This window comes from Oncorhynchus mykiss, chromosome 27 (assembly GCF_013265735.2).
Source record: "Oncorhynchus mykiss isolate Arlee chromosome 27, USDA_OmykA_1.1, whole genome shotgun sequence".
NCBI lineage: Eukaryota > Metazoa > Chordata > Actinopteri > Salmoniformes > Salmonidae > Oncorhynchus > Oncorhynchus mykiss.
Genome location: NC_048591.1, coordinates 50,456,383 through 50,479,921, shown reverse-complemented (window position 1 = coordinate 50,479,921; position 23,539 = coordinate 50,456,383). Strand labels below are relative to the sequence as shown.

At 42.1% G+C, this 23,539-nt stretch overlaps 1 protein-coding gene across 4 annotated transcripts; it reads right to left on the bottom strand.

Annotated features, from left to right (window-relative positions):
• Window positions 1–3,313: 3,313 nt before the first annotated feature.
• Window positions 3,314–14,039, bottom strand: LOC110508133 (F-box only protein 40). 4 transcript variants are annotated; one of them, XM_036965521.1, is made up of 6 exons: window positions 13,951–14,039; window positions 13,234–13,273; window positions 12,739–13,073; window positions 8,786–8,900; window positions 7,216–8,682; window positions 3,314–3,928 (listed from the first exon to the last, which is right to left on the bottom strand). In XM_036965521.1, exons 2-6 carry the CDS (start codon window positions 13,234–13,236, stop codon window positions 3,716–3,718), a joined length of 2,133 nt encoding a protein of 710 aa, XP_036821416.1. In that variant the 5' UTR covers window positions 13,237–13,273; window positions 13,951–14,039; the 3' UTR covers window positions 3,314–3,715. The 4 variants fall into 4 exon arrangements, with proteins under 4 accessions (XP_036821416.1, XP_036821417.1, XP_036821419.1 ...); XM_036965522.1 differs by lacking the exon at window positions 13,234–13,273 and having other exon boundaries at window positions 13,951–14,005; XM_036965524.1 differs by lacking the exons at window positions 13,234–13,273; window positions 13,951–14,039 and having other exon boundaries at window positions 8,786–9,220; window positions 12,739–12,857.
• Window positions 14,040–23,539: the final 9,500 nt, after the last annotated feature.

Below are 23,539 nucleotides of genomic sequence, written 5' to 3'. Positions count from 1 at the left end.
TCTCCCCACTGCTTCCCCAGAGAAACCTGCTCTCCCCACTGCTTCCCCAGAGAAACCTGCTCTCCCCACTGCTTCCCCAGAGAAACCTGCTCTCCCCACTGCTTCCCCAGAGAAACCTGCTCTCCCCACTGTTTCCCCAGAGAAACCTGCCCTCCCCACTACTCCCCCAGAGAAACCTGCTCTCCCCACTGCTTCCCCAGAGAAACCTGCTCTCCCCACTGCTTCCCCAGAGAAACCTGCTCTCCCCACTGCTTCCCCAGAGAAACCTGCTCTCCCCACTGCTTCCCCAGAGAAACCTGCTCTCCCCACTGCTTCCCCAGAGAAACCTGCCCTCCCCACTACTTCCCCAGAGAAACCTGCCCTCCCCACTGTTTCCCCAGAGAAACCTGCCCTCCCCACTACTTCCCCAGAGAAACCTGCTCTCCCCACTACTTCCCCAGAGAAACCTGCCCTCCCCACTGTTTCCCCAAATGAAGCACTGTTCTCCCCATATCACGTAAATGAGGACTGCCGGGCATGATGGCTAGCACAGACCCAATACTACGCTAGCAAGCTATCAATAGTCAGACTTAACTAATAGCCCTCTCTGCAATTGTTGGAAAACAAATGAATACGTCACCGTTTATGAATAAACCCTGTTTACTCAGTCAGTATCCCAGAAATTAGTGTCGAGGGACTTCACCCTTTCAGGGGTTTTCTGTGTTTTTAATACATAGCTTGCAGCCTCTTCGGGCTTGGTGAAGACTCTTGTTATGCCGTTGTGATGAACATGTAGCTTAGTGAAGACTCTTGTTATGCTGTTGTGATGAACATGTAGCTTGGCTGGAAAACGCAGGCTGTATTCACCTCCACCTCTCTCATGGTCTGCATCACATTGCTCCATCACCTCCATGGTGTAGTCGGGGAAGATGAAAACCTTTTGGCCTTTGTATTCCATATCTCGTAGAATGAGCTCCTTATCCTGAAGGTGATGTACCCTTGAGATTATGGTGCTCGGCTTGACACCAGGTGAGGCCTTCACTGGTAGAGAGCGGTGTGCATGGTCAATAATGAGGGGCTTTGGGAAGTTGTCGTCACCCAGGAGCTTGGGAATTAGCTTGGACACAAACTTTGTGGGTTTCCCTTGTTCTTCGTCCTCCAAAATCTCCACAAGTTTGATGTTCAGCCTGCGACTCTTGCCTTCTAAATCGAGAACCTTGGCTTGGTGAGCTCATTCTTCTTTTTAAGCTGAGCCCAGGGGGTTTTCAGGCCTCCTATCAGGGTGTCATGATCAGACATGGACAATCGGCTATGTCCATGCGGCCCTTCATTTCGGCCTGTGCTGTCTTTAGAGACTCAAACTTTGTTTAGAGCTTATCGAAACGATTCTTGATTGTAATAAAAAACTGACTCTTTCATTTCCGTGGCAGAATCTTGTTGCTGGGTATCTGGAGAGATGTTGTCATCAAAATGGCACTAGCTGTAGCTTGTTGGGCCTGGGCCTTTGTCGACTTTGCAGTCCCTGTTCTGTTGGACTCTATGGAGGATCTTTGAATGTCGGAACTTCCAAAAGTTGGCTTAACGTTGGACCAAAGCTAGCTAGCTAGGCAGTTAACAAGATTGTGTGTGTGCAGAGTGGCACCAGAATTAGCATGTCTTACCTCTTTGTAGTTAATAAATCCAATGTAAAACGTAATAACTATAGTATCTCTAACTAGCATTGAAAAAGTTAATCCATTCTGCTCTAATTAAAAATCTTTCTCCCTAATTACTGAAACATCAGTAGGTTACAGTAGCCTAAGCTTCAAAGGGGACGGGCAGGTTGCCAACACACACACACACACACTGGCAAAGATCAGCTGGCAGAAAGAGACTTGAATACATATCTGAGTGACAAAGTGTGCTTTGTCGTCTTTATTGTGGGATTGAACGGAACATAAATGTTATTAACCGGTTCCCATACTTTTAAAATAAAGTTTATGGTCCAGACCACTAGATATCACTTTCGTTTGTGGTTCTGAATCTGTTCCTCAGAAAAAGACATCCCTGAACCGGTTCCAACCTCTGGTGTACAGCGCTTTAGGGTTATTAGAATAATAATAATAATAAAAATAATTTATTAAGAGTTAGTACATAGTTTAAAAGGCTCTACATGAATTATCAACTGAGGTATTAGTAAGTGCATATACTCACATTTACAACTGCACTCATTAACAATCAATAAATATACCATTTATGACACATATACAGTAAATATGTGTATAAATGGTGAATCGAACCATTAATCAACCGTTAACTTGGGGGGCAGGGAGACTAGTTGTTAGAGCGTTGGACTAGTAACCGAAAGATTGCAAGATCGAATCCCCGAGCTGACAAGGTAAAAATCTGTCATTCTGCCCCCTGAACAAGGCAGTTAACCCACTGTTCATAGACCAGTTAACCCACTGTTCCTAGACCAGTTAACCCACTGTTCATAGGCCGTCATTTGAAATAAGAATTTGTTCTCTACTGACTTGCCTGGTTAAATACAGGTAAAACTAAATAAAATAACTCAATACTTTATAAATAATCTTATGAGATGACAATAACTCATTTATATAAGTACCCTAATGGTACATTATTAATATGAGATGACAATAACTCATGTATAACTGGTTTATAAGTACCCTAGTGGTACATTATTAATATGAGATGACAATAACTAATTTATACCTGGTTTATAAGTACCCTAATGGTACATTATTAATATGAGATGACAATAACTCATGTATACCTGGTTTATAAGTACCCTAGTGGTACATTATTAATATGAGATGACAATAACTCATTTATACCTGGTTTATAAGTACCCTAATGGTACATTATTAATATGAGATGACAATAACTCATGTATACCTGGTTTATAAGTACCCTAATGGTACATTATTAATATGAGATGACAATAACTCATGTATACCTGGTTTATAAGTACCCTAATGGTACATTATTAATATGAGATGACAATAACTCATTTATACCTGGTTTATAAGTACCCTAGTGGTACATTATTAATAATACACAAATTGTTAACATACATTGATCAAACACAGTATTCATTATATTATAAATCATGTATAATATTGTTTATAAATACTTCATAAATCATGTAAAATAGTGTTTATAAATAATTATAAATCATTAAAATAGTATTTATTAATAATTAATAAATTATGTAAAATAGTGTTTGACATTTTTTGTTATCATTAAAATAGTATTTATTAATAATTTATAAATTATGTAAAATAGTGTTTATAAATAATTATAAATCATTAAAATAGTGTTTATAAATAATTTATAAATAATGTAAAATTGTGTTTATGAATCATTTATAAATCATGTAAAATAGTGTTTATAAATGCATTAATTACTTTGTAGAAATTGCTTATTGACATTTATAAATTTAGTAACAATGATTAATTGTAAGCTCTTACAGCGTATTTCTACGAGGTTTATTAAGGGACCTTAGTCTTCTGCTCATTTTCCCAGCATACATCACACGCACACAGTTGAGAGGAGCACAGGGTCAAGCTGCAGTGCAGTGCCTTGCTCCAAGGCCCAACAGTAGAGAATTGTTGTTATGATTTAAAGCCAGTGCTCAGATCAATCGAGTGCCAGCCCAGGATTCAAATTGCTGACTTTTGGGCTACAGGTCCAAATCCTTAGCTGCTGGGTTACCTACCGCCCACTCCTTATAATGTCATTGGTCTGCTAGAGGCAGGTCATACTCCTGGGACAGGTCCAGTAGGCCCTGGGGTCTCTCTCTAGCCCCCTCCATGCTGGCTAGCTTTACAGGCTGACTGAGCTCCTCTCTCTGGTAGAAAGGGCAGACCTTCAGGTGCTCAGACATGGAGGGGACATCATCAAAGCACCACCTGTCCACCTTGGAAAACAGACTGCTAAACTCCCATACCTTAGGAAACCAGCCACAGAGAGAAAGAGAGAGAGAATGTTTTTTATTACACAGAGTATTAGATTGGGTCAAGGAGTTTTTCCTGACGATGTGACCTGACCAGGAAAAACTGTAAACTCTATGACCTCTAGAGCCACGTGGTCAGGAAAAACTCCTAGTAAAGTATAATAATATAATTGTATGTAATGTATATAATATAACTCTAGTATACTAAGTTATGATGCATGGTACCTCTTGATATGAAGCTCTATTACATTGGTAACAAAATCCTGTTTATTCAGTATGCAGGTTTATACTGTCCCCGTTGTTGATGTGTATGGATTTCCTGCCTAGCAACCTGTTGTCTGTATGTGCATCCCAGTTGGAAACCTATTCCCTACAATAGTGTGCTACAGGTCTTAATCAAAACAAATGCACTACAAAGGGACAAGGGCTCGGTGGCATTCCAGACCACTGATATCATTGGCATGCTCTTTGTCCCGTGGACACACAGACTGGCTCTCTCTCTCTCTCTCCGATTGGTTGGTGCCAAACACTGGGATGGGTAATTCAACTCATAATCGTGTCTCAGAGGAATGCAGGGAGTAGTCAGGGGGCTCTTTACAATGCAACAGCTGTCATAGGACTAGAAATGCATCCCAAATGGCATCCTATTCTCTACATAGTGCACTACTTTTGACCAGGGCCCATAGCTCTATAGGGTTCCTGATGGGGCAAGACTGAGATTTAGTCAAGTGGCAACCTATTACCTACATAGTCCAGTAGTTCAGGTTACAGGGAATAGGGTGCAGATTGGGAAGCAACCCTCAGACTAGGCTGGATCCATTTCTCTGTCCAAAAGAGATGTAGAGAATGTGGCTGGATGCCATATAGGGCCGGGCGGTCATATTAGGGTGACCTGGTAACTATGCTATCGCACAGTGACTGACGGACCTAACCACCTGGTCAGTAGACAGAACTAAATCACATGATGTGACCGAACAACAACAGTATGTTTGAACCTTTGGCTTTGTTTCGAATCAGTGACATGTTTACAACCAAACACATGTTCAGTCTGCCTTTCACTTTCCATTGAAAGTTTATGGCAGGACGAATAGACCTATATCCACCAGTATTTGTCCTACCACAGATTTAGGCTATAGGCCTGCCTACCTCTGGAGGGGAAGGGTGGGGATGGAGATAGGAAACTCTTTATGTTGTTGTTGTGTGTATATATATATATATATACAGTGCCTTGCGAAAGTAGTCGGCCCCCTTGAACTTTGCGACCTTTTGCCACATTTCAGGCTTCAAACATGAAGATATAAAACTGTATTTTTTTGTGAAGAATCAACAACAAGTGGGACACAATCATGAAGTGGAATGATTGGGCGTGCACAATTATTCAGCCCCCTTAAGTTAATACTTTTTAGCGCCACCTTTTGCTGCGGTTACAGCTGTAAGTCGCTTGGGGTATGTCTCTATCAGTTTTGCACATCGAGAGACTGACATTGTTTCCCATTCCTCCTTGCAAACAGCTCGAGCTCAGTGAGGTTGGATGGAGAGCATTTGTGAACAGCAGTTTTCAGTTCTTTCCACAGATTCTCGATTGGATTCAGGTCTGGACTTTGACTTGGCCATTCTAACACCTGGATATGTTTATTTTTGAACCATTCCATTGTAGATTTTGCTTTATGTTTTGGATCATTGTCTTGTTGGAAGACAAATCTCCGTCCCACTCTCAGGTCTTTTGCAGACTGCATCAGGTTTTCTTCCAGAATGGTCCTGTATTTGGCTCCATCCATCTTCCCATCAATTTTAACCATCTTCCCTGTCCCTGCTGAAGAAAAGCAGGCCCAAACCATGATGCTGCCACCACCATGTTTGACAGTGGGGGTGGTGTGTTCAGCTGTGTTGCTTTTACGCCAAACATAACGTTTTGCATTGTTGCCAAAAAGTTCAATTTTGGTTTCATCTGACCAGAGCACCTTCTTCCACATGTTTGGTGTCTCCCAGGTGGCTTGTGGCAACTTTAAACAACACTTTTTATGGATATCTTTAAGAAATGGCTTTCTTCTTGCCACTCTTCCATAAAGGCCAGATTTGTGTAATATACGACTGATTGTTGTCCTATGGACAGAGTCTCCCACCTCAGCTGTAGATCTCTGCAGTTCAGCCAGAGTGATCATGGGCCTCTTGGCTGCATCTCTGATCAGCTGCATCTCTTCTCCTTGTATGAGCTGAAAGTTTAGAGGGACGGCCAGGTCTTGGTAGATTTGCAGTGGTCTGATACTCCTTCCATTTCAATATTATCGCTTGCACAGTGCTCCTTGGGATGTTTAAAGCTTGGGAAATCTTTTTGTATCCAAATCCGGCTTTAAACTTCTTCACAACAGTATCTCGGACCTGCCTGGTGTGTTCCTTGTTCTTCATGATGCTCTCTGCGCTTTTAACGGACCTCTGAGACTATCACAGTGCAGGTGCATTTATACGGAGACTTGATTACACACAGGTGGATTGTAATTATCATCATTAGTCATTTAGGTCAACATTGGATCATTCAGAGATCCTCACTGAACTTCTGGAGAGAGTTTGCTGCACGGAAAGTAAAGGGGCGGAATAATTTTGCACGCCCAATTTTTCAGTTTTTGATTTGTTAAAAAAGTTTGAAATATCCAATAAATGTCATTCCACTTCATGATTGTGTCCCACTTAAAAATACAGTTTTATATCTTTATGTTTGAAGCCTGAAATGTGGCAAAAGGTAACGCCCTGTTAAGACACTTGTAGACTCTATGCCAAGGTGCATTGAAGCTGTTCTGGTTTGTGGCCTAACGCCCTGTTAAGACACTTGTAGACTCTATGCCAAGGTGCATTGAAGCTGTTCTGGTTCGTGGCCTAACGCCCTGTTAAGACACTTGTAGACTCTATGCCAAGGTGCATTGAAGCTGTTCTGGTTTGTGGCCTAACACCCTGTTAAGACACTTGTAGACTCTATGCCAAGGTGCATTGAAGCTGTTCTGGTTCGTGGCCTAACGCCCCGTTAAGACACTTGTAGACTCTATGCCAAGGTGCATTGAAGCTGTTCTGGTTCGTGGCCTAACGCCCTGTTAAGACACTTGTAGACTCTATGCCAAGGTGCATTGAAGCTGTTCTGGTTCGTGGCCCAACGCCCTGTTAAGACACTATGTTGGTGGTTCATTTACATTCAATAACCATGGACTCTATACCAGATAGTACTAGACAAGAAAATATAATACCACAAAAAGGGATGATTTCCATCCCTTAAATTCAGGCAAAGTACTCACATTTTTTCTACATTTCCATGAAGACCCTCCATGGGAGTAGGTCTTCTTCTCCCATTTCAGATAGACCATCCCCCTCTCCTCTAGCAGTGTGACACACACCTCCCTCATCAACTGGGACACCTGGGACAGCTGAGACAGGCTAAAGCTGTCCAGGAACCCTGCCAGGTGATGGAGGATCTCAAAGGGAAGTCTGCTCAACGGGTCCAGCTTACGGGGATGCTTCCTGTCAGAGGTGATGCTGATGGTCTTCTCAGAGTTGGACAGCATTGAGGGGCCCTCTGGTTTGAGGCTGAAGGTGCTGAGATCCTGGTGGTAGGTGACGGTGGCTCTCTGACCTGCGGGATGGAACCTCCTCTGGCTGTAGTTGCAGCCTAGGTACGCTAGAGGGCAGCGCTGCTCGAACCAGTCGTTCAGGCAGGACTGGATGTCCAAGTGCACATTCTTGAAGTGAGTGTGGTATTCATCGCGGCGGAAGACGTGGCCACAGAGGTAACTAAAAGCAGAATTGGTAAAGTTGTGTCTTCTGGTTATGTCCTCAGCTTGGATCTGGACATAGAGGCCTTTGTGTGTGTCTGTGATGATGTCTGCCAGAGAGGCTTCAGGTTTGAACGGAGCAGATGGGATGTTGTAAGTCTGTGTTCCAATGTGTACATAGAAGCCGTCTGCTCCTCCACTTTCTGAGATGTTGTGACCCTTCAGTTCTTTCTCCAAGAAGCACAACAAAGTTGCATTGACTTCATCACACTTCGGTAGATCTTCTACGGACACGCCTAGATCTGACGTGTCAACACTTTTGTTGACCATCGGTGACCAAGGGTCGTGCATGTGAATCCGTTTTGGCCGGTAGCTCGTCGGAACGTTGAACGTTCTGACAGTTTGAACCTCTATGGGCTCCAGCTTTCCATAAACAAAGTCCTTGTCCCTTGGGGTGCAGGCGGCAAGCTGACCGAAGTTGATCAGCATAGCTCCATGGTGGACCAAATACATGTTGTAGTCTGCAGTGGTGACCTCTCTACGCAGTCTCTCCATGACCCCGTCCTGCCACGGTGCAAGGCCAGACCTGGTGACGTCTACAGCACGTGCAGTGGCTCCATTCTCCTGGCACTCCTTGGATGATTCATCCCCATCCAGCTCTCTATGACCATTTGACAAGCTAAATGCTTTCTCTTCTTCACCATCACCGGGATTCAACTTCTTTTCCATGTTTTTGACGGTTTGTTGGCATCCCTTCATCTCCTTCCTGTACTTGGCCTCATAGGAGCTGTAGTTCTGGAGAGTTGCCACGTCCATGTTCTTGGCCAAGGCCTCCCTCTCTTCCTGACTCAGTTCCTTCTCCTGCCCCATCCCATCTCCATAACCGTTATATCCATCCTCCATTGCTTCACTGGGGTCTAACGAACTACAACCTTCACCTGCAGAGCTGGTGACCCCTACATCTATCTCTTTCTGAGCAGGTTCTGCTTTCACCTTCAGAAAGAAGACAACAAAGCTAGACAGTTTGATGCAGAAAACTTTACTAAACTATTAACAAAATATTAACAGAAATATGTATTAAAAAAAATCGCATTACCTTCTCCATCAGCTCAGGGAAGACGGTCTTCATCTTGAGGCATCTGAAGAGGAGCTCCTGGTCTCTCAGGGCCATGGACACGTTCAGCTGCTTCTCAGGGTCAGCCAGGGTGGTCCTGTAGAAATAGTAGTAAACTCCATTATTAAGAGGACCATGGACACGTTCAGCTGCTTCTCAGGGTCAGCCAGGTTGGTCCTGTAGAAATAGCAGTAAACTCCATTATTAAGAGGACCATGGACACGTTCAGCTGCTTCTCAGGGTCAGCCAGGGTGGTCCTGTAGAAATAGCAGTAAACTCCATTATTAAGAGGACCATGGACACGTTCAGCTGCTTCTCAGGGTCAGCCAGGTTGGTCCTGTAGAAATAGCAGTAAACTCCATTATTAAGAGGACCATGGACACGTTCAGCTGCTTCTCAGGGTCAGCCAGGGTGGTCCTGTAGAAATAGCAGTAAACTCCATTATTAAGAGGACCATGGACACGTTCAGCTGCTTCTCAGGGTCAGCCAGGTTGGTCCTGTAGAAATAGCAGTAAACTCCATTATTAAGAGGACCAGGGACACATGCAGCTGTAGCAGAATCATCTATATTTTTTCAGTGTCTTTGTTTCTCTATGTTGATCTGAATCTGTAAAGCCCGATCTGTCTCAGTCCCAGTATTCATTAGGTTATTCAGTATACAATATTCAAATTGTGACACAGCCCACTGGGCACATACTGGTTGAATCAGCGCTGATTCCATGTCATTTCAATGATATTAACTTCAACCAATGTGGAGTAGACGTTGAATTGACGTCTGTGCCCAGTGGGAGTACACACAATGAAATAACATGACATAGCACAACACAACACACTGCCACACAGCACAACACACTGCCACACAGCACAACACACCACAGCACACCATAACACACGACAACACAGCACACCACAACACAACACACCACAACTCATGAAAACACAGCACACCACAACACACCACAACACAGCACACCAATGAACCAAGACCAGCTCAGCTAATCCCTACCATTGTGACGCAGAGTTGTCATAATTCTTCAGCAAATGTACATTACACCAGGGGCTTTGTTAGACACAATTTAAAGTCATCTAATTTATGTCCCTCTATCTGCCCTGAATGCCTCTACTGATCCTACAGCTAATGTATGCAGCACTCATGTACCTGTGAACCAGATTTATACTGTTAGCACTGAGGTGGTGTGCCCTAGGAGGAAGACCACTGTGTGCAGCTCACCCTGCACTAACATAAATAACATGAGCATGTCTACTTTTGCTAAGCTTCCCTGTAAAGCAATGAAAACAATCAAACATCCCAAAAAAGTGCTCAGAATAGTCCACATTAACATATGTAGCCTAAGAAACAAGGTTCATAAAATTAATAACTTGCTAGTAACAGATGACATTCATATTCTGACTATCTCTGAAACTCTATTAAATAATACCTTTGATACAGTGGTAGCAATACGTGGTTATAACATCTACCGAAAAGACAGATCCATAATAAACCCCAGAAAGAGTATCTTCTGCCTTGGCAGGAACTAATGGGGATCCGTAATAAACCCCAGGAAGAGTATCTTCTGCCTTGGCAGGAACTAATGGGAATCCGTAATAAACCCCAGGAAGAGTAGCTGCTGCCTTGGCAGGAACTAATAGGGATCCATAATAAAACCCAGGAAGATTATCTTCTACCTTGGCAGGAACAGATGGGGATCCATAATAAACCCCAGGAAGAGTAGCTGCTGCCTTGACAGGGACTAATGGGGATCCATAATAAACCCCAGGAAGAGTATCTTCTACCTTGGCAGGAACTAATGGGGATCAATAATAAACCCCAGGAAGAGTAGCTGCTGCCTTGGCAGGAACTAATGGGGATCCATAATAAACCCCAGGAAGAGTAGCTGCTGCCTTGGCAGGAACAGATAGGGATCCATAATAAACAACAGGAAGAGTATCTTCTGCCTTGGCAGGAACAAATGGGGATCCATAATAAATACCACACCATACCACAGTGCAGCACATTATACCACACCACAGCACATTATACCACACCACAGTGCAGCACATTATACCACACCACACCACAGCACATTATACCACACCACACCACAGTACAGCACATTATACCACACCACATTATACCACACCACACCACAGTACAGCACATTATACCACACCACAGTACAGCACATTATATCACAGCACATTATACCACACCACAGCACATTATACCACACCACACCACAGTACAGCACATTATACCACACCACATTATACCACACCACACCACAGTACAGCACATTATACCACACCACAGTACAGCACATTATATCACAGCACATTATACCACACCACAGCACATTATACCACACCACACCACAGTACAGCACATTATACCACACCACAGTACAGCACATTATACCACAGCACATTATACCACACCACAGCACATTATACCACACCACAACACATTATACCACACCACACCACAACACATTATACCACACCACAACACATTATACCACACCACACCACAGTACAGCACATTATACCACACCACAGTACAGCACATTATACCACAGCACATTATACCACACCACAGCACATTATACCATACCACAACACATTATACCACACCACACCACAACACATTATACCACACCACAACACACTATACCAAACCACAGCACAGCACATTATACCACACCACACCACAGCACATTATACCACACCACAACACATTATACCACACCACACCACAGCACATTATACCACACCACACCACATTATACCACACCACACCACATTATACCACACCACACCACATTATACCACACCACACCCCAGCACATTATACCACACCACAACACATTATACCACACCACACCACATTATACCACACCACACCACAGCACATTATACCACACCACACCACAGCAGATTATACCACACCACAACACAGCACACCACAGCACATTATACCACAGCACATTATACCACACCACAGCACATTATACCACACCACACCACAGCACATTATACCACACCACAGCACATTATACCACACCACACCACAGCATATTATACCACACCACACCACAGCACATTATACCACACCACAGCACATTATACCACACCACACCACAGCATATTATACCACACCACACCACAGCACATTATACCACACCACACCACATTATACCACACCACACCACAGCATATTATACCACACCACAACACATTATACCACACAACACCACACCACAGTACACCACACCACAGCACATTATACCATACCACAACACATTATACCACACCACACCACAGCATATTATACCACACCGCAACACATTATACCACACCACACCACATTATACCACACAACACCACAGCATATTATACCACACCACAGCACATTATACCACACAACACCACAGCACATTATACCACACCACAGCACATTATACCACACCACAACACATTATACCACACCACACCACAGTACACCACACCACACACAGCACATTATACCACACCACAACACATTATACCACACCACAACACATTATACCACACCACACCGCAGCACATTATACCACACCACACCACAGCACATTATACCATACCACAACACATTATACCACACCACACCACAGCATATTATACCACACCACACCACATTATACCACACCACAAGACATTATACCACACCACACCACACCACATTATACCACACCACAGCACATTATACCACACCACACCACAGCACATTATACCACACCACAGCACATTATACCACACCACAACACATTATACCACACCACAGCACATTATACCACACCACACCACAGCACATTATACCACACCACACCACAACACATTATACCACACCACAACACAGCACACCACAGCATATTATACTACACCACAGCACACCATACCTGTAGATGGAAGAGTCTGTGTCTGCCACTGGGAAGCGGATCCATTGCTGGGAGCAGATAACAGTGCTAGCGGGACAGACCTCCAGGTGCTTGGCTAGCCTGTGGCGGAGCAAGGTGAAGGGACAGCCGTAGTCAACGTTGAGGCAGGGGACCATCTCATTGGGACATAGTAACTGGTGCTCCTCCTCCTTACACTTATGGAAGGCAGCGCCACAATCTAGATGACACTTAATGACCACACAGGAGACAGAGGTGTTCACGGGGGCTTGGCAGTGGAGGCTGTAACACCTCTCACAGTGCTGATGAAGCCCCTCTGGGTACATACTGCCTTTCACCTACAGAGGGAGAGAAAGGTTTTGCATCAGTGTCAGGAATACTGTTTTTTTGGCGTTTTTGATTGTGATGTTGAATATCCTACAGTATGGGGTTGGTGAACGTTGTAGTTTGATGATTAACTGTGTAGTTTGACACCGAGGTCTTAATAAATACACTCACCATATCAACAAATATTATTAGTTCAGAAGAATTTCACCATCTGAAAAAGTAAACCAATGAAAATAGATCAATGGGAATGTATACTTTGAACCTAAAGGCAGAGACCACAGGAGGCTGGTGGCACCTTAATTGGGGAGGATGGGCACGTGGTAATGGAAAGGTATAAACAACATCAAACACATGGGTTTCATGGTTTCCATGTGTTTGATGCCATTCCATTTGCTCCGTTCCATGCATATTTAAGAGCCGTCCTCCCCTCAGCAGCCTCCACTGACAATAACAAGTATCACTTTTTATTGTTTGACCTTTATTTAACTAGGCAAGTCAGTTAATAACAAATTCTTATTTTCAATGACGGCCTAGGAACAGTGGGTTAACTGCCTGTTCAAGGGCAGAACGACAGATTTGTACCTTGTACCTTGTCAGCAACCTTTCCGGTTACTAGTCCAACACTCCAACCACTAGGCTACCCTGCTGCCCCGTAGCCTATATCCTCCACAGCAAAGACAGTTGAAAACTCTAAATTAAGGTCACGGGCATGATCTTCACATCTTCTGAATGAATCCTATTATTCTGTCCAAATCTTTTGACCACTTTAAAACAGATTTCATCAAACACTCATGTTCTCAGGATAGCAGTGCAGCAAAGTACCAAAATATTTTCCAGTAATATTTCATATCAAAATTCAACAGAAATAATTGGCGTCCCCCCACTCACCCTCTGTAACTCTTCGTGTCCCTCTGTCAGTCTGGGTTGTGTTTGTAAGCACTTCTGACTACTGTCCTACCTTTCTGATCAGCTTCTGCAGTGTGTCTATGCGTTATAAATAGCCAGACAGAGGGGTTGACAGGCCATTGTGACAGAGCACTGGTACTAAGCCTTTGACAGACAAGGTCAAGTTACTGGCTCCGATACCACTAGACTAGTGTCTGTGGAGTGTCAATTGACCAATAATCAATCAATAGTCAATCGTCTGTTGAATGGCTTGTTTTAAGCCGTGATGGCTTCAGATGAGGTATTTATCAAATGCAGTAATAGTTGTATGCAATAAATCAGATAACATTCATTCTCTGTATCAACTTTGAAGTGGCTCTGTATTGTGTTCCTGTTTCTTTGTGGAAAATGTATTGTTGTTTGAGGTCACATGTATGTATACTGTACTTGCTAAATGGACTCGTCTCCTACAGCAGTGTACCAGCAGATGTCACTAGTGGTGTTTGAATTAGTTTGAACAAGCTATAAAATCCACTAGATGTATTCAGATTCAAACCAATGCACCTCAACATCATGTTTTTGTGTGGATTTTTTAACACTGTGAATGAGAATGCCAGCTGCAGACTAAAGCGGTCAATACCAAATCGGTGTTCCTAATCTAACTGGGGACATTGTCAGAAATCATTCACAGAATCAAGGTGTAAATGGTACAGGAGTAATTAAGTCCTGTGAAAAATATGAAATATTCTGAGAATCTCAATACTTGGAGACAACATGAGCCCTTCTCTAAATGATGACGTTATTGCTTCCTTGCATTATATACTGTCACAGTATTTTTAAGATTAGGTTTTAATTCACTGAAAGATAATAATAATAATTTACCATCAGCGGGGTAGTCACTAATATCATAATATACCATCAGTAGGGTAGTTACTAATATAACAATAATATACCATCAGTAGGGTAGTTACTAAAATAACAATAATATACCATCAGTAGGGTAGTTACTAATATAACAATAATATACCATCAGTAGGGTAGTTACTAAAATAACAATAATTTACCATCAGCGGGGTAGTTACTAATATAACAATAATATACCATCAGTAGGGTAGTTACTAAAATAACAATAATATACCATCAGTAGGGTAGTTACTAAAATAACAATAATATACCATCAGTAGGGTAGTTACTAATATAACAATAATATACCATCAGTAGGGTAGTTACTAAAATAACAATAATATACCATCAGTAGGGTAGTTACTAATATAACAATAATATACCATCAGTAGGGTAGTTACTAAAATAACAATAATATACCATCAGTAGGGTAGTCACTAATATAACAATAATATACCATCAGTAGGGTAGTTACTAATATAACAATAATATACCATCAGTAGGGTAGTCACTAATATAATAATATACCATCAGTAGGGTAGTTACTGATATAATAATATACCATCAGTACGGTAGTCACTAATATAATAATAATATACCATTAGTAGGGTAGTCACTAATATAATAATAATATACCATTAGTAGGGTAGTTACAAATATAATAATAATATACCATCAGTAGGGTAGTCACTAATATAATAATATACCATCAGTAGGGTAGTCACTAATATCATAATATACCATCAGTAGGGTAGTCACTAATACAATAATATACCATCAGTAGGGTAGTCACTAATATCATAATATACCATCAGTAGGGTAGTTACTAATATAATAATAAAATACCATCAGTAGGGTAGTTACTAATATAACAATAATATACCATCAGTAGGGTAGTTACTAAAATAACAATAATATACCATCAGTAGGGTAGTTACTAAAATAACAATAATATACCATCAGTAGGGTAGTTACTAAAATAACAATAATATACCATCAGTAGGGTAGTTACTAATATAACAATAATATACCATCAGTAGGGTAGTTACTAAAATAACAATAATATACCATCAGTAGGGTAGTTACTAATATAACAATAATATACCATCAGTAGGGTAGTTACTAAAATAACAATAATATACCATCAGTAGGGTAGTCACTAATATAACAATAATATACCATCAGTAGGGTAGTTACTAAAATAACAATAATATACCATCAGTAGGGTAGTTACTAATATAACAATAATATACCGTCAGTAGGGTAGTTACTAAAATAACAATAATATACCATCAGTAGGGTAGTTACTAATATAACAATAATATACCATCAGTACGGTAGTCACTAATATAATAATATACCATCAGTAGGGTAGTTACTGATATAATAATATACCATCAGTACGGTAGTCACTAATATAATAATAATATACCATTAGTAGGGTAGTCACTAATATAATAATAATATACCATTAGTAGGGTAGTCACTAATATAATAATAATATACCATCAGTAGGGTAGTCACTAATATAATAATAATATACCATTAGTAGGGTAGTTACAAATATAATAATAATATACCATCAGTAGGGTAGTCACTAATATCATAATAATATACCATCAGTAGGGTAGTCACTAATATAATAATATACCATCAGTAGGGTAGTCACTAATATAATAATAATATACCATCAGTAGGGTAGTCACTAATATAATAATATACCATCAGTAGGGTAGTCACTAATATCATAATAATTTACCATCAGTAGGGTAGTCACTAATATCATAATAATATACCATCAGTAGGGTAGTCACTAATATCATAATAATATACCATCAGTAGGGTAGTCACTAATATCATAATAATATACCATCAGTAGGGTAGTTACTAATATAATAATATACCATCAGTAGGGTAGTCACTAATATCATAATAATATACCATCAGTAGGGTAGTTACTAATATAATAATATACCATCAGTAGGGTAGTCACTAATATAATAATATACCATCAGTAGGGTAGTCACAAATATAATAATAATATACCATCAGTAGGGTAGTCACTAATATAATAATATACCATCAGTAGGGTAGTTACTAAAATAACAATAATATACCATCAGTAGGGTAGTCACTAATATAATAATATACCATCAGTAGGGTAGTTACTAAAATAACAATACTATACCATCAGTAGGGTAGTCACTAATATAATAATATACCATCAGTAGGGTAGTCACTAATATAATAATTTACCATCAGTAGGGTAGTCACTAATATAATAATATACCATCAGTAGGGTAGTTACTAATATAAAAATGTACCATCTGCAGGATAATCACTATTGAAGTGTTCCTAAAAAAAATGTACACCCAATATACTGATTCAATCATTCATCACAACCTATTACAAAACATGTACATTGGACCCACACCAGAGGCAGCTGGTTGAGTTACTATAGACTTGAGTAGTACATTAGACCCACCCATCATAATGAGAATAATTTGTAATGGAAGATAATCTCACTTAAATCTCCAAATAGCCCATTATCTTTACAACAATTGAACAACTGAGACTGGGTGAATTACAACACATTTTTGTGGATATTAGTCATACAGATTAAAATGCAATAACTTCTGTCTGGAGCAGTATATTCATCTTTTCATTCAGATATGTTGTTGTTTTGTGTTTGAATAGAGCGTCAACAACACCTGGGCTCAAATACTATTTGAAATCTTTCAAATAGTTTGAGCGTTTGCTCTATCCTCGTTCAAGTTCCAGATGGGGGTGGGTTGCAGTTTACTGACTGACTATTCAATTGGTTTCATAGCGCCAAGAATGCTTAATCAAGCCCAGCTAACTTATTTGAAATGATTTCAAATAGTACATGATCCCGAATCTGGCACGGGTCCATTTGAACTGGGTATAGGTATTTTCTCAATATGACCAGGCTGGATTTTTGCATTGGAAAACATAATCCTCAATTGTTTAATGATCAATTGTGTCTTTCACCAGTGTTAGAACACATGTTCGACCTGGCAGCTGAGAAAGACCTGGCAGCTGAGAACGACCTGGCAGCTGAGAAAGACCTGGCAGCTGAGAAAGACCTGGCAGCTGAGAAAGACCTGGCAGCTGAGAAAGACCTGGCAGCTGAGAAGACCTGGCAGCTGTGAACGACCTGGCAGCTGAGAACGACCTGGCAGCTGAGAACGACCTGGCAGCTGAGAAAGAGGGGGCAGCTGAGAAAGACCTGGCAGCTGAGAAAGAGGGGGCAGCTGAGAAAGAGCTGGCAGCTGGGAACGACCTGGCAGCTGAGAACGACCTGGCAGCTGGGAAACACCTGGCAGCTGAGAAAGACCTGGCAGCTGAGAAACACCTGGCAGCTGAGAAAGAGGGGGCAGCTGAGAAAGACCTGGCAGCTGAGAAAGAGGTGGCAGCTGAGAACGACCTGGCAGCTGAGAAACACCTGGCAGCTGAGAAAGACCTGGCAGCTGAGAAAGAGGTGGCAGCTGAGAAAGACCTGGCAGCTGAGAAAGACCTGGCAGCTGAGAACAACGTGGCAGCTGAGAAAGACCTTCATTCATAGGTACAGTGCATCTCTTTGTCCTTTTATACTGGATGTTGCACTAGACTAGAGTCTAGGTAGTTACAGGACACCATAATCTTTGGCTGATTGTCCAAACCTGTTCCATGTCCATGTTGAAACTGTCCCTCTATTTCCTACATCCTCGACCTGTCCAGTGGCTGCTGGAAATGTGTTCACCACTCCAGTATACTAGGGTTGTATGAGTTTATAAGGATGCCCTTGGCCTCCTGAGTGGCACAGCAGTGCTAGAGGCGCCACTACAGACCCGGGTTCTATCCTGGGAGACCCATGAGGCGGCGCACAATTGGCCCAGCGTCGTCAGAGTTAGGGGAGGGTTTGGCTGGCATGCCCTTGTCTCATCTCGCCCAGCGACTCCTTGTGGCAGCCGGGCGCACGCACGCTGACTTCAGTAGCCACTGGTACAGTGTTTCCTCCGAAACATTAGTGCGGCTGGCTTCCGGGTTAAGTGAGCAGTGTGTCGAGAAGCAGTGGGGCTTGGCAGGGCTGTGTTTCGGGGGACGCATGGCTCTCCATCTTCGCCTCTCCTGAGTTTGTACGGGAGTTGGGAAGAAAAAGAGGAATAAGTACACACACAAAAAAAATTGATCTTCAGTTTGTGATTATTGTAGCAGCCTGACAGAGCCAACCCTGCACCTGACAGAGCCAACCCTGCACCTGACAGAGCCAACCCTGCACCTGACAGAGCCAACCCTGCACCTGACAGAGCCAACCCTTCACCTGACAGAGCCAACACTGCACTGGACAGAGCCAACCCTGCACCTGACAGAGCCAACCCTGCACCTGACAGAGCCAACCCTTCACCTGACAGAGCCAACACTGCACTGGACAGAGCCAACCCTGCACCTGACAGAGCCAACCCTGCACCTGACAGAGCCAACCCTTCACCTGACAGAGCCAACACTGCACTGGACAGAGCCAACCCTGCACCTGACAGAGCCAACCCTGCACCTGACAGAGCCAACCCTGCACCTGACAGAGCCAACCCTGCACCTGACAGAGCCAACCCTTCACCTGACAGAGCCAACACTGCACTGGACAGAGCCAACCCTGCACCTGACAGAGCCAACCCTGCACCTGACAGAGCCAACCCTGTACCTGAAAGAGCCAACCCTGCTCCTGGTAAACTAAAACGTTAATAGCAGCAAACCCATGGTTGAATTAATACAGGATATGACCATGGTTTTATGTTGCAAAGGTTTTGGGTGAGCAGGTATAGTGAATAGAGAATTACAATGATCAAAGGTTTTGGTTGGATGGTTTGTATTACAGTCCAGAGAGCCATAGAGATAGATGACTGTCTGTATGCCTCTGGTAGGTCTAGTCAGTCACAGTAGGAAGCATATAATCTGCAGCACACACCTTCCCTCTAGGCTCCGTGTCCCTCTCACCTCTACAGATAAATCCTGTAAAGGCTTGTTAAAATGGAGCTGATGAGGGAGAAAATCCGCTGTTGCCTGCATGCAGATGTTTATGGACGTCTTGATTCAACTGGCAACATACAGGTGTTTATGGACGTCTTCATTCAACTGGCAACATACAGGTGTTTATGGACGTCTTCATTTAGCAGGCAACATACAGGTGTTTATGGACGTCTTCATTCAACTGGCAACATACAGGTGTTTATGGACGTCTTCATTCAACTGGCAACATACAGGTGTTTATGGACGTCTTCATTTAGCAGGCAACATACAGGTGTTTATGGACGTCTTCATTCAACTGGCAACATACAGGTTTTTATGGACGTCTTCATTCAACTGGCAACATACAGGTGTTTATGGACGTCTTCATTCAACTGGCAACATACAGGTGTTTATGGACGTCTTCATTTAGCAGGCAACATACAGGTGTTTATGGACGTCTTCATTCAACTGGCAACATACAGGTTTTTATGGACGTCTTCATTCAACTGGCAACATACAGGTGCTTATGGACGTCTTCATTCAACTGGCAACATACAGGTGTTTATGGACGTCTTCTTTCAACAGGCAACATACAGGTGTTTATGGACGTGTGAGTTTACGTGTCAACCGTGCTGCACCTAAATCTACATTCCTTCTGCATTTCATTTAAACAAGCATTTCGCTACACTCGCATTAACATCTGCTAACCATGTGTATGTGACAAATAAAATTTGATTTGATTTGAAACCCCCTGGTGCAGATGTCTTACAGTTATTACAACTTAATTAGTATGGGGGGGTTTATAGGTTTCCTCTGAGGCAGAGAACTTTGTCTAATTCTGCTACATTAATACAGAAATACACTGAGGCGGGACAGAATCTGGAATATTGTGAGGCATTTGACTGAACTTGTTTTTACAGTGGCTAATATCATGTAGCTGAAAGGCATGCCTGTCAAGCCACAGGGATATTATGTGTTATGCATTGTGTTACGCGTCATATCAGGACAAACAATGAAAGTTTAGATGCTGAATCATGTGAAATAATTGCATGTCATATTGTGTCTGGTGTTTTTGCTAGCTTACGAGGGTTCTAAACCCATTTCCAAACCCATCAAACTGTAATTGATAGCACCACGGCAGAAAACACAATATTTGTCTTCAGTGAAAATTGTCCCTATCTTTGAAATCACGAGCCAATACAATCTCCTCCTGTTTGTCCTGTCTGGTTTATAATACACTAGTTGAAATCACGAGCCAATACAATCTCCTCCTGTTTGTCCTGTCTGGTTTATAATACACTAGTTGAAATCACGAGCCAATACAATCTCCTCCTGTTTGTCCTGTCTGGTTTATAATACACTAGTTGAAGTCACTCGTCAAACCAATCTCCTCCTGTCTGTCCTGTCTGGTTTATAATACACTAATTGAAATCATTAGCCAATACACTCACTCCGCCCCTTCTGTCCTGTCTGGTTAACTCTAATAAACATCTAGGTGCATATTTGCATGCTGAGTATTTTTCAAGTTTCCTTTCATTTGGCCTGAGACACTTGATTTTGAAATATTTCATTATTTGTATTGTCATGTACAGAATTCAACCCTCCCAAATACGCATATCTATCCATGTTTTTTTGTTCATAAGAGTGTCACAAATGTTCAAGTAGTCGTTCATATTATGTAAGACGCTCATTTATGATTCTAAAACTGCAGTTTAGACAAGACACCCCAATCTGATTCTGATTCTGATCTTCTTTCCACTAATTGATCTTTTGAGCAATCACATCATATCTTCTCACATCAGACATTTGTCAGATGCTTATCTGATTGGTCAAAAGTCCACCTCAGTTTTCATGTATCGAATGAAAATCGAAAAGCTCAATGCTTTTCCATTGTATTTTCAACTGTACCGAAAAAGTGTTGAGTTAAATAGTGAATGTGCTTAGTGCCTACTCTAGTCTTAGTACGTAGAGTAATGTGCTTACTCTAGTCTTAGTACGGGCACTCTAGCCAACAGTGGTGAGATTATTATGGATAAGAGCGAGAATATTTGTATTTGGCAAACAGCAGTCAATCATCTACTATCATGTCACCAGAATAAGAGCCTTAATATTTATTGGAAAGGAGCATCAAGATCACCTTGCACTTTCACCACCCTGTGAAGTTCATCATAATTGATTTAATCTGTAGCCTAATAAACTGCATGGAGTCGTAGTGGGAGGTCCACACTACATATGGAATGACTCCAAGTTCAGTCTGATATGATGGTTATTAAATCAATATTTGGTCATAAAGGTGTTTCCACTGCCGTTCCTCGCATAATTAATTTTACCAAAACAAAAAGAGCCCACCATGTCGAATGAACAAATGATCTATTGGCATTTACACAACTGTACTGAAACTTCCTGTTTCCATCACAGCTGTCATACGACATGACTTTACTTGCATAAAAAACATTGTCCTAGCTAGCTAACAACGGATGATGTTACGGTACAGGAGATATCTGAAAACTGTATCTAGCTAACCACTGTTATCTCGCTAACTACTGTAACAGTTGTTGCTGTATCAGATGTCTGAATACCATAGCTATCATTGTTCCCAAGGAACTAAACTGTAGTTGTTCTAGCTAGTTACCCTTTAATCTCCGTTAACCCAGAACTAAAATCTTGAGTAATTTGGTCAGATGCTTGATACAAAGACTGTCCACGAAAAATTAGAAAACTCCTTCAGCTGAAAAACAAACGTTGGAAGAAATGATTTGCTAGGTGACCGGCTGAATAAGTAAATGTTTATGAAACCGTAGAACTCAATAGAAATAAAAGCTCGTGTGTCGTGTCTAGCATAATGTAAAATGCTACAGTCATTAGACTACATAACATGCAATGTATTTTTTATTTAAGCTTTATTTAACTAGGCAAGCCAGTTAATAACAAATTCTTATTTACAATGACAGCCTACACCGGCTAAACCCGGACAACGCTGGGCCAATAGTGCGCCGCCCTGTGAGACTTCCAAACACAGCTGGTTGCGATACAGCCTGTAATCAAACCAGGGTGTCTGTAGTGACACCTCTAGCACTTAGATGCAGTGCCTTAGACCGCTGCGCCACTCAGGTACACTCAGACAATCCTTTTGCAGCCAGGAGGCTGGCTGGTGATAACTATGATATCAGCAGGAGGATGGCTGGTGTTAAATAACACCTATGTGAGAATGCTATTCATTGACTAGAGCTCAGGGTTCAACACCATAGTGCCCTCAAAGCTCATCACTAAGCTAAGGACCCTGGGACTAAACACCTCCCTCTGCAACTGGATCCTGGACTTCCTGATGGCTGTCCCCAGGTGGTGAGGGTAGGTAACACATCCTCCACGCTGATCCTCAACATAGGGGCCCCTCAGGGGTGCGTGCTCAGTCCCCTTTTGTACTGCCTCTTCACTCATGACTGCATGGCCAAGCACGACTCCAACACCATCATTAAGTTTGCAAATGACACAACAGTGTTAGGCCTGATCACCAACAACAACGAGACAGCCTATAGGTAGGAGGTCAGAGACCTGGCCGTGTGGTGCCAGGACAACAACATCTCCCTCAACGTGATCAAGACAAAGGAGATGATTGTGGACTACAGGAAAAAGAGAACTGAGCACATCCCCATTCTCATCGACGGGCTGTAGTGGAGCAGGT